The sequence below is a fragment of the Aquarana catesbeiana genome, linkage group LG08 (genome assembly GCF_042186555.1).
Source record: "Aquarana catesbeiana isolate 2022-GZ linkage group LG08, ASM4218655v1, whole genome shotgun sequence".
NCBI classification, from domain to species: domain Eukaryota; kingdom Metazoa; phylum Chordata; class Amphibia; order Anura; family Ranidae; genus Aquarana; species Aquarana catesbeiana.
Window position 1 is genome coordinate 165,067,126 of NC_133331.1, and position 12,549 is coordinate 165,079,674.

The 12,549-nt window shown below is 41.5% G+C and overlaps 1 protein-coding gene across 1 annotated transcript in view; it reads left to right on the top strand.

Annotated features, from left to right (window-relative positions):
• The window catches only part of MYOZ1 (myozenin 1), a 102,647-nt gene extending 94,764 nt beyond the window's left edge, over positions 1–7,883 (top strand). The window contains exons 5-6 of the mRNA XM_073596683.1: positions 5,504–5,681; positions 7,212–7,883. Coding sequence (XP_073452784.1) covers positions 5,504–5,681; positions 7,212–7,443 — 410 coding nt within the window. The 3' untranslated portion in view covers positions 7,444–7,883. The remainder of the gene's footprint in view (positions 1–5,503; positions 5,682–7,211) is intronic.
• The last annotated feature ends 4,666 nt before the right edge of the window (positions 7,884–12,549 follow it).

Here is a 12,549-nt window from a genome sequence, read left to right on the forward strand (position 1 = left end):
GTCCTCCTCAGTAGAGCAATTTCTGCGGATTCTCATGAACTGTCCAACCGGGATCCCACGTATCAGAGACTTGGGGTGGTGGCTATCCGCCTGTAGTAATGTATTTGCGGCTGTTTCCTTTCGGAAAGTACTAGTAATCAACCTACCACCCTCAAGTCGGATAGATAGGTCCAGGAAGGAGAGTTGATGGGGATCCGCAGTATAAGTTAGATGTATATTTCTAGTGTTGTTTTCTAGCTCTGCCATAAACACCTCCAGTTCATCTGAAGTCCCTGCCCATACCATCAGGACATCATCGATGTACCTCAGCCAGCAGCATGCATGGCCGAGGTACATCGATGAGGCATAAACTTTCTCCTCCTCCCACCAGCCCAGGTGCAGACACGCATAGGCCGGGGCCCATGGGGCTCCCATAGAGGTGCCACGCAGCTGCTGATAGTTAGACCCAGAGAACTGGAAAAAGTTGTGCTTGAGTGCAAGCTCTAGGAGATCAATGATGAATTCATTTTGGGCTCCCATTTCTGGGAAGTGTTTCTCTAGGAAGTGATATACCGCCAAAATGCCCCACTCGTGGGGAATAGATGTGTAAAGCGACTCCACATCGATCCCCACGAGTAGGGCACCCTCCGGGAATTCTAATGCACTAATCTTATTCAATACGTCCCCTGTGTCACGTACGTACGAAGTCAAAGACAAGACCATGTCCTTGATTAAGGAATCTATATATTTCCCCAGTCTCTCCAGGGGACCACGAATGGCGGAGACAATAGGTCTTCCTGGAGGGGCCTTTCTATTTTTATGGACCTTAGGGATTATATAAAATGTTGGTTTATTGAAGTCCACCACTCTCAAGAATTCCAATTCCTTTTTAGAAATTAAATTGGCCTCAAATGCCCATTGTAATTTCTCATTAATAAGTTCCACCAGGTCCTGGAATGGATCATGGTGTAGTCTTTTATAGGTAGATTCATCATTTAGGAGTCGTCGTACCTCCCCCTCGTAAAAATCCACCGAGAGGAGGACGACATTACCTCCTTTATCACTCTTTTTGATAATCACTTGGTCCGCTTCCCTAAGCTCTTTTAATGCCTTCCTTTCCTCATATGTGAGGTTATCACCCATGATGGTTTCCCAATTTCATTTTTTGAGGTCCTCCTCAACAAGGTCGAGGAACACCCCAAGCCATTTGTTCTTCCGAAATAAAGGCATTTTGGTTGAACGGATCTTTAATTTGGGATCTCTTTTCCACCCCGACATCTCTGGAGCTTCCTCCTCACCAGAGGACTGGCCTCCTTCTTCCATCAATATCATTAATGATTCTAGGGCCTCAGTTTCTCTGGTATCTAGCTGTAGATCATTTAGGGGAGTTTTGTCAGAATAGATCTCCTTGAGGTATACTTTCCTCAAAAAAAGGCAGAGGTCCTTATATACCCCAAAGTGGTCCATACTCGTAGTAGGGGAAAAGGATAGACCCTTGCTTAATAAATCAATATGTCATTTCTCCAATTGAAAATCAGAGAGATTAATGATTTTAAAATCTTCTACTGGGTCATTCAAATGGAGTGCATTTAGCTGGGGCGTTTTTGGCTCCGAGTCGTTGTCCGCTCTGTTCCTATTGGGTCCCCCCTTCCTTCCTTCCTTCCTTGTCTTCCTTTTCCTCGATTCCCTCCTCCTCCTGTTGTCCCTTGTTTGCCTCCCTTTAGTATACCCCTGGACGGGGGAGATTTCTGCTGGTCCAGTAGGTCTTTGTCTAAAAAAGACACGGTATGGCGTGTTTCGTCTTCACTACCAGAAGACTGGGCACCTGTCTCTGTATCAGAGCAAGAGGGGAATCTACGATTCCGCGATCTACTTCTGCTTCCCCTTACTGACAGGTCAAAAATTTCCCCTTTTGCCCAGTCATCTAAATCCCTCTTAAATTTGTTGTGTTTGGTAATTTTAAGATTTTTTTGAGTTCTATCGACTTCCTTCTTGAGGAAATCGTTGAGTCTCTCAAAATCAGGATTATCCTTCAATGGCTCAAGCTTTTCACTAGTCTCTTGAATCTGGATCTGTAATGAGGTCAATTGATCTTTCTCCTCCTCTACAATCAACCGCATTACTTCCAGGCCATGTTTAATACATTGTTCTTTCCACTTAGTTAGGAATTTCTCAGTATGAAGGTGGGTAGCCGGCACTACCCTCTCCCTTAGTCCCCGTGGGACAATACCCCTTTCTATATAAGACTCAAGTGACAAAATGTCCCATTTTCTATTCAGGGATTTAATAATTAATTTTTTGTGTTCCTTGAATAAGGGTTTTAGGTCGTCTTGCACTGGCGGCTCCACCCCCACTGAACTCCCATCAAAAGTGGCCCTTATTTCAGCATCAAAATCATCCCCGGGTATAAAGGCCATTCCACCACAAAAAGAAAAAATATAAATCAAAAAGACATGACAATTACAAAGAGGCACCAGTACGGTATTAGTGGAGAGACATAACACCGCCACCCCCTACACTTGGAGCCAAAAACAAGGGAGGGGATCCAGACTCAAGGAGGACCGTAGAATGGTCAAAATAGTAAAGCAAAAAATGGGGGGTAAAAAGTCCTTGAATCCACACTCACCAAAGTAGCAAACAGCAAATGGAGTACCAGCCGATTCGTCAATATGTGACGGGATACCTGCCCTAAAAGCAATAGCACTATATCAACAACAGAAAGAGGAGACAAGGGAGTCCCCAGAAAGCAAAAAAGGGGAATGGTCAACTACGGCTTATGGTACAAAAATGCAAAAAGGCTTTATTAAGGGTAGGGGGGGTGGGGGTATTTACATATACAAAAAATTCCAAATATATGTAGGATGTAGGATATGGTGCGAACCGAACCGGGGGGTGTTCGGCTCATCCCTAGTCTTGGACACAGGAGCTGGCTGTGGCTTCCTAAGGAACCACAGCCAGCTTCCCACTGCACAAGCGTGAGCTCACCCAGCGCTTTGTGAATGGTCCTGCAGCTTTGCTAATGGTCCGGCACAATTCACATGTCCCAAAAGACTGCGAAGGGGATGGGGTGGAGAAAGGGACATCCTGCTCACCTAAGAGAGGATTGTGGATGTGGGAGCAGATACCAATAAAAATTGGCACTCGCTCCCCCCCCCCCTCCAAAATAAACCTGTAACTCAGTTGCATACTGCAGGGAGGGAGCAAACCAGTGGGACTTCACTAGCTGTCATCTATTTATAACAATCTGGTCAGGTGCCGGATATATCTATTTTTTCTTGCCTGGTATACCCAACTTTTCATAATTTTATTGCCCTTATCTAGCAAAATCTTGCTCTGTAGAGAAGAATAAATCATTATGCCAAAACTGATATTCTACTTGAACTATGCAAATTTTTGGATCGCTGTATATTTACAAATCTTGCCCAACCCACCAGGTGAGTTAATGTTTACCAACTCTCTAAATGATTTAATGCCTTACCAGTTCATATCTGCACATAGTGGACTGTAGGGCAAGATTTATGGCAAAATATGTATGTAAGCATAATGCCTTGAACCATGTTAGCTGATTTTTAAAAAGGGATTCTGCATTGATGGGAGGACTGTTGCTCCTGCTACTAGATATAGAAGTGTGAGCACTAATAATATTGGAGAGGACTAACAAGGGTTCCATGGGATGCATTTACTAGTAAACTTTGTGTGTTGAACTGTAAAAATGGACAAATATCCAACCCTTTGAAATGTACAGCAAAGATGGATAAGGCTAATCTATGGCATTTTCCACTATTTACTTTATTCTCTGTCTTGGCTTTATTTACACTCCAACAAATGTAAACTGTACACCAGCTACAGCATTTGTTATTTTAACCCTATCCAACAGAACTATGGGAAATCACACAGACAGTGTCACAGAAAATGTAGTGTGTGTATATATATATATATATATATATATATATATATATATATATATATATATATATATATATATATATATATATATATATATATATATATATATATATATATATATATATATATATATATATATACACACATTATCTCACAAAAGTGAGGACACCCCTCACGTTTTTGTAAATATTTTATTATATCTTTTCATGTGACAACACTGAAGAAATGACACTTTGCTACAATGTAGTGAGTGTACAGCTTGTATAACAGTGTAAATTTGCTGTCCCCTCAAAATAACTCAACACACAGCCATTAATGTCTAAACCACTGCCAACAAAAGTGAGTACACCCCTAAGTGAAATGTCCAAATTGGGCCCAAAGTTTCAATATTTTGTGTGCCCACCATTTTCCAGCACTGCCTTAACCCTCTTGTGCAATGCGAATCAAAGAAAAAAGGGAATATTTGGGACTTTAAATGAGACGCAACGGGGAATATTGCGCCTCCATCCCTGGTTGCTTTTGCAAAAAAAAGGGGGGGGGGGACTTTAGATGAGGTGCGTGGGGTAGAGCCAGACAAAACCATGTACATATGTAAAAAATTGTATTCTTTATGAGACCAAAGATAGGGCATGGATCAACCCATATAAACGCATAATAGCACATTGGCATATAAAATACAAAGTATCAACATGACACAGAAAGTAAATATTATACATCACATTCCCCCAAATGGAGTAGGCATAACATTATATCAGGGTGGTAGAGCAATAAAAACCATCTAGAATCATAAATATGAGATGGATGCATCAAAAATAAGCTCAACGACGTTTCGTGGACTTCTATCCACTCATCAGGAGCAAGTGCATTCATGTACTAAAAAGGGGATATAAAAAAAAACACCATTATAGTTTGATATAACCACAGACTGGAGGGGTAGAGGGATTAAAGATGATGATGAACAAATAAACGGCCATAACTGAAAGTACTCACATAATAGCTGAGCTGATACTAGGCCATGCAACACCACCTGTTAGAGGTCAGCCAGATAATTATTTCCAGCACGGGAGCTGAGGAAAGGACCCAAGCATGGATCAGGAGCACACACGCAGTTGCCCCCCAAAAAGTGTGCAATGCGAGTTCAGCCATACAGTTGTATGGCTGAACTCGCACTGGATTCGCACAGAAAATAGACTTGTTTTTCCCCGCACTGGAATCGGATCTCATGGGTGTTCTCACCTATGCAATCCAATTCCTGTGCGAGTTCGCACTGCAATCTGTGAACTAAACTGGGGGTGTCATTAACTTTGTTAGTGACACCCGCAGCGGTTCGCACAAGGCAGTGTGAACTGCCTGCGGGAGAGGAGCGATGCGGGAACCGGCGCTGGAATCGCACTGGTTCCCGCATCGCTCTAGTGTGAACCCAGGGTGAACCTTTCCACGCCTATTTGTACTACTTTTATGCCTTGTTCATTTTTTACATTTTGCTTCCTCTTATTCTGCTCCTCAATTTTCTGCAGTTTTTGCTTTTCTTGAAGGATTTTATATTGCTTTCTGTTGTTGCCCCCCCCCCTTTGATGCCAATACTCTATTTCATGCTTTACCCATTGTATACTTTCAGATGGTCAGTCAGGACAACCAGGAAGTGGAGGTGGAAAACAGATCACTGTATTTAAGACCTACCTTTCCCCATGGGACAAAGCCCTGGGCGTTAACCCACAGCAGGCAACCAATCTTAGTGTCGATTTGTTGGCATACGGTACCAAGGCTGAACTTTGCAAATACAAATCATTCAACAGGTAAGAACATAATCTCAGCAGTCTTAAGTTTACCAATCCAAGCCATTACAAAGGATACATATTAGATGGCATGTGTTTGTTGGGAAGCAATGTATCCGAAAAGGGTCTTGTTTTCATTTATGTGCTCACAAACACAAGTTACTGGTTAGACAATTTGTATTGTTTTGCAATTCCTAATTTGTATTGTTACATTTAAAGTGCATGTATAGTGAAAACTTTTAGTTTTGGACAGGGTAGGAAAAGATTAGAGCCTTTGCCAAGTTTTTATTGCCGTGTCCTTGCTGGGTTGAGTCACTCTCTCCATTTGTCCCAATGACCATTTTGACAAAGCCAGAAAGAGATGGGAAATCCAAAGTTTTACAGTTGCCACCAGATGTGAAGTTATTTGGTCCAATGGGGACACATGTTCCTGGAACAGATGTGTAAGAGGGGAATGCCCCTCACTTTTGAGACATTTCCTCTTACTAAATTCAAAACATGGATGGCATAAAAGGTCCCACACTCTATTATTAGTAACAATCACAAAATACTAAAGTATTTGGGCTTTTAAGTCACCAGGTATCAAATAATGACAACTGTATATCAACATACATAATTGTATTTTTACATAAATAAAAAGATTGTACATAAAACACAAAGGATGGGAAAAGATTCTTGGATGGTTTTTCCAACGGAATTCCGCTCAAGCTTGGCTTGCATACACATGATCACACAAAAGTTCTCTGAACTTTCGACCATCAAGAACGCGGTGACGTACAACACGTACGACGGCACTAGAAAAGGGAAGTTCCATACGAAGCGATGATTCTGAGCATGCGTGGTTTATTGCGCGTCGGAATTGCATACAGACGAACGGAATTTCCGAACTTTTTCTGACGGAAAAATAGAGAACCTGCTCTCAATCTTTTGCTGGCAGAAATTCCGCCAGCAAAAGTCCGATGGAGCATACACATGGTCGGAATTTCCGACCAAAAGCTCACATCGGACTTTTTCTGGCGGAATTTCCGATCGTGTGTACGGGGCATAAGTGTATACAATAACAGAGTATAACAATAAAGATACAAATACACATCACATTTCTTCTTTACCACTTCATTTTCCTACCCAAGATGCATGTGGCTATCCAGACATAACCATCAGCCCAAGACCCCCCTATCTATCCGGGGATGCTCAACACTGGGTCTTCACTCCACCTCCCTGTCCTACTTAGACCACATGCCATGAAGTGCAGTTACATATCTGCTGCTGAAATGTTTATACAAATGGGCAGTAAGCATTAAAATAGGCTTATGAGGCCCTGCTGCTCATCATGGGATCACTTCTCATCATAAGAAGGCAATAGCTGATCAAAGCTGCAGGTCATGACAACCAACAAAATGAATGGTTTTAATTGAACATAAACGTTAAGTCATTTTTATAAATTAAAAGAAATAATGACGCTTTAAAAACATGTTTTCAATATATTTGTGAAATGCCCTAAAAGAAATAAAATATATAGTCTGACTGGGCTTATATGTCATTTGCCTGTAGGTCAGCAATGCCTTTTGGAGGGTATGAAAAAGCTTCAAAGCTGATGACCTTCCAGATGCCTGAATTTGATGCTGGACCTGAACCCGAGCCTGTGACTGTCTTCAACCCGAATGTTACCGACAGACCGTCCTTCAACAAGACACCAATCGGATGGTTGGGATCTGGTGACACCACAAACTACAACGTTGAACTTAATATGTTGCCTGTTGGTGGTGAAACGGATGAACTCTAAAGTGATCAACCTTCAAGACAAAAAAAAAAGTCTGTAGCCTGTAGGTGTAAAAGAATTTACAAATGTGACCTGTTCCACTGGCCTTCAATCACTGGAATCGTGTGATACAATATCAGCCAGTGGTACAGGTCACATCAATGCCATATCCTAATGTGCTTTGTCCATAAAGAAGGCTTCCCTCTGCATGTTAAATGTAAAAACATAGCTCTTTGCGGTAGTTTTTCTTAAAATGAAAGGCAAGAAAAATTTAAGCTGGTTAATAAAAGAGGATTGAGATAATGTACTAAGATAGATAGAAAATGGAATGAAAGCTTAATGTTTTTGTGCACAGTGGCAAAAGGGACAGTCTGCAAACATGTAATCTATATTTTCCTCCAAAATCCATGCTTCACACAAAATATTTTTCTTTAGTATATCTGAATAAACACATACAGAACTTACAGTATCAAGCTATCTTTGATTTAGGAGAATACAAGTTTAACCACATTTAAAAACTAAGCAGCTGTTCAAGTAACAAACATCTTAAATTAACCAGCGTAAGAGACCCTGTCACTAACTTGAAAAATTGCAAGTAAAAGCCCAGAAGAAGAATTGAGTATTTAAAGTGTAATTCAACTTTTACAACCAAATTGAGATAACACATACTTTATATTTGTTACATGTTTTTATTGACATATCAAAAAATACTTAAAAATTGCTACTTGGGTTTTTACTTGCTCTTACATTTTACTCCTAAAGTGAATTTTGTGGAATGCAAGGGGTTGTTTAGGTAATAAGTGCCATAATTAACCCTCTCTGTACTATGTTTGCAGTTTTTCATTATCAGTTGTAACCTATATTTGAACAATATCTGTCCTAACAAAGGGTAAAGAATAAAGCCAGTTATAAACGGATCAAAATTTTGCCGGTTCAACACAAACCAGCCAAATTATGATCCATGCATGGGCAGGCTGGTTGTACTGAAGTCGATCTATCAATCGACTTCAGTACAACCAACCTGTTAACTTTTTTTTGTTTAATCACTGCCTGCAGCTATAGCTGCAAGCAGTGATCATTGTATTCTGACAGCTGGGAAAGAGCAGGATGCAGTCACCCTTGAACCTCTGATGCCAGAGACTTTGGGGCTTACAAACTAGGCCAGGGTTTTTAAAAACACCATTTTGGGCCTCTCTGTGGGTCTTGATGGGTTTGAGGAGTTCATGGTGTAGGCACCTCGGTTTTTTTTGGGTTCCTTCTCTCTAGATATTGTAGAGTAGCACACCTGGAATGCGTTGTTGTAGGGCAACTCAAGGGACTTTTTGTCCACAGTGTTTGCAATTTCCTCTGCTGATGTGCACCTTTATGTCAGACTAGCACTCTACTTCTAGGTTGAAGGTCAAAGTCTTGACTGGTCTCTACCAAACTGTTGGACTTGACACAGGCATCATTTCCACTACCAAATTCAGGAAGTTGGAGTGTGTTCAAGTTCTTCTGTGGGTGCTATGTCCCATAGTTCTGTGGGTCCCCCGCGAGTATGACAAAACATAACAAGTTAGGAAAGTTGATAGTCAGTACTTCCAGTACGGTAGATGTGTGCCAAATCAGAGGAGGAATCTGGGCTTCAGCACCTTTCAACAATGAATATAACACACAGAGGTTGATTTACTAAAACTGGAGAAGGCAAAATCAGGTGCAACTGTGTATGGTAGCTAATCAGCCTCTAACTTCAGCTTGTTCAATTAAGTTTTCATTAAAAAAAACTGGAAGCTGATTGGTTTCAATGCAGTAAATCAGTAAATCAACCCCACAGTATTGACATACTTATTCAACCAACTGGAACCGACCCACACACATGGCTTGTCTCTTTAACAAGGTAAATGTCTAGATAAAGCAGGATTCTATCTAGGTTCATGTCCCAAAGGCAATGTTCCACTGTCTTCTAGAATGTGCTGGGTGCATTGTTCAGCCCAGCTTCCTTCAAAACTGGCACAACTACAAGGCAGTAATAAAATTTGTTTTCAGCCTGAACTGCCTTGACAAAGGGGATCTGTCAATACCTGCTGGCAAGTTCAAGTGTGGAGAAAAATTTAGCCTGTCCTAGGGCAACAAGAGATTCCTTGATTTGTTGAAGATGATTAGTGTCCCTCAGGGTAACAGCTTTCAGACATCTATAGTCCAAACAAAATTGCTAAAGTGCTGTACTTCTTCACCACCAAGACAATTGGAGCCACCATGGGCTCTTACACTCTTCAATTATACCTTGTTGCATCATCTGTTCTAGCATGTGCTTGAGTTCTTGGTAGCGGTGTAGAGGTATACTTTAATATCTCTCTCAGATGGTAGGACTCTCTCTTGTGGGTATTTCAAGTTCAGTTCCATTGCTAGAGCCCAAGTTATGGTCCACCTGTGAGAACACCTCTGTCCATTAGTTGTAGGAAAACAGTGATATTTGTTGTCAGGTCCACTTTCGGTTTGCTCCTACCAACCACTGAGTCATATTCACTCTTGCTACATAGCAATGCCCATTAAACACCCTAAGCTCTATGTGCCACACCTTTAAAGCCTTCACATGTGCAGTTAGGAACAGTTCTGCCACTGCTATCCCAGGGAGCAGGTAGAGTGGAAAGGTCTTGGTCTCATGGATTCCAACTATTACTATAACACCTAGGAACACTGTGATGCCATGGTAACAAACAGAGCCACTTCTGAGAGCATGGGTTCCACAAGTCAGTGAAGCTTTGCAATCCATGGAGAGAGCCAACATTCATAGAGAGTATAAGTTCCTGAATAGGTGGTACCACAACCTCTGCCCCAAAGGGAATGTTAGGCCATGGCCATGGGTGTATCTACGCTTGTACATCTCTGCTCCTGACATGTTATGGCCGCTTTTAACCGTTTGTGGAACTTCAAATTGGAGATGCTTCCATCTTCCTCCTGTAAGGCTTACCTGACCTTGTCAGGCAGCATTCCACATACAAATTGTTCCCTTAGCCTACCACATCTCCCTAGCTATGCTCTCCTACTTGGCCCCATAGCCTAAAGCATATGGCCTCATGCACACAGGATATAGAAAAATGCCACTTTTACAGGCGTTTTACTTTTTTTTTAACCTCCAAACACACCTCTATGTTAGCCTTTGTGGCCATGCCTGTGTTTACAGGCATGTTAAAAGAGGAGTGTTTAGAGGTTAAAAAAAAACAAAAACATACCACCAGTGTGGTCAGGAGAGGAACATTTGGGCAGAAAAATGCTAAGTGAGCCTAAACATGTGTAAATGAGCTCAAACGCTAGATGAGTTTAGCGCTAGAGCATTCATTCCAATGGCCACAATAAACAAATATTCTGACCAATGGAATGAAAGAACACCCCAGATGCATTTGCAACACACGGCTTTAGGCATGTTACTTAAGCTGCTTTTTCCACTCCTGGAGAAAAGGCATCCAGAGGAGAAAAAATGTCCTGTGTGCATGAGGCCCATCTCTGTTGCTATGTCTTGTGGTTACATTGTATATTGCATAACATATTTTCCTGCAGATGAAGAGGGCCCTAGGGTCCTCTAATGTTACTGCTTGTCTATACATTGAGTCTAAGAGGTTAACTGTCTTTTCAAGGGAATCCTGGTCTTCCACTGGCATGTGCAAGTTTAACCTTCTTGCTTCCCCCATTAGTGTGTCAATGGCCAGTTCTTCCTATTGAGTGGGCAGAGTCCTATATGATCAGATTAGGCCAGTACAATCTCTTTGCTGAGTAACCTAAATCCTGAGCTAGTCCTGTTAACTTCGGTAATTGTTGCAAAAGGCATCCTTCTAGGAATAAGGGGGTCTTTATTGCATGGTAAATAGGTGGGCTGCTTCCCTCTGAAATAGTACTACTGGGCACTGCTATCACACTGCTCTCATCAACATCTGATGTCTGACACAGCTGATCCTGTTTGTAGACACCAAGTTTTTCATAATAGGTAATTGGCCAAATGATCAGGCAGGAAGTAACTGTAACTTTCAATTTACTGAACAGATGAAATGTTGGAAGCAAGAATGCAAAACAGGTTCAGGATGGCAAAGAACTTGCATACACTGCAGAATAATGCAAAACAGATTATGAAAGCAGTCAGAGTGTCTAGCTAAGAATCACTACTATAGTAAAACAGTTCAGAACACAAACAGCTTCTTGTAATACTCCTCTGAAACAGCATCCCACTCAGTGAAGTCCAGGGTAGCTCTGGTAACACAGGCAAACAACTGGAAGAATCCAAGGCCCAATGATAAAAGCCCCCACCCACAGGAACTGGAGTAGTTGTGGGATGGGGCTCCTCACAGTAGCTGAGTCTTCAGAAGAAGCTGTGTGCTTTTAGGCTCTTGCCCAACTGCCTTCATGCCAGTTCTGAGGGATGCTCACCTGGCTGCAAATCACTTGCCCAGCTACCTCTGTTTAATTAGGTGTGGCTTATCCGAGCTGCTGAGGGAGAGAATCTGAATAACTTGTCATTTCTAGGCATGTCTAGGAAGCAAGGGAGTTTTGAGAAATTTAGTTAATTTAACCTGCTCCTGCATCTGAGCTTGGTGAGCAAATGGTCACTCCACTATATTATCATTTAGCATTTTTCCAAGCTTTCGCTGTAAATTACAGAACATCTCTACAGAAGGACAGAGTGGGAGATGTTCTGTAGTTCTAACACACATCCAGTATTATGGTGACAACGTTCTCCTGTATAGATTAAATGAGTATAGTCACCCTAGGACAGAAAGCTTGTTAATGGCAGGCTTACCAGGCCAATATAAAAGGGAAAAAAGCCAGACAAAGAATACTAATGCTGAAACCACATCTAGGACTGAAACAGCTGATCATTTTTATCACTCCTGGGGGCTAAATTCAGAGGTGGGGAAAGGTGAGTATGTGCTACTGTTGAGGGGTTATAAAAGCAAACCTGTGTGCTTTTCCCTGAAAAAAAAAAATCAGAAAATTAACCCAATATGCCCTAAAGCCCAGTTTGTTCTACTTTTCTGGCACTAGAGAGCAATAAATAAGATATAAAATACTATGAGGTTTATTTACTAAAGGCAAATAGGCTGTTTAGTTTGCAAGTGAATTTTTACTTAGCTTAGGGAATTTGGTGAAAATTCACTTTTC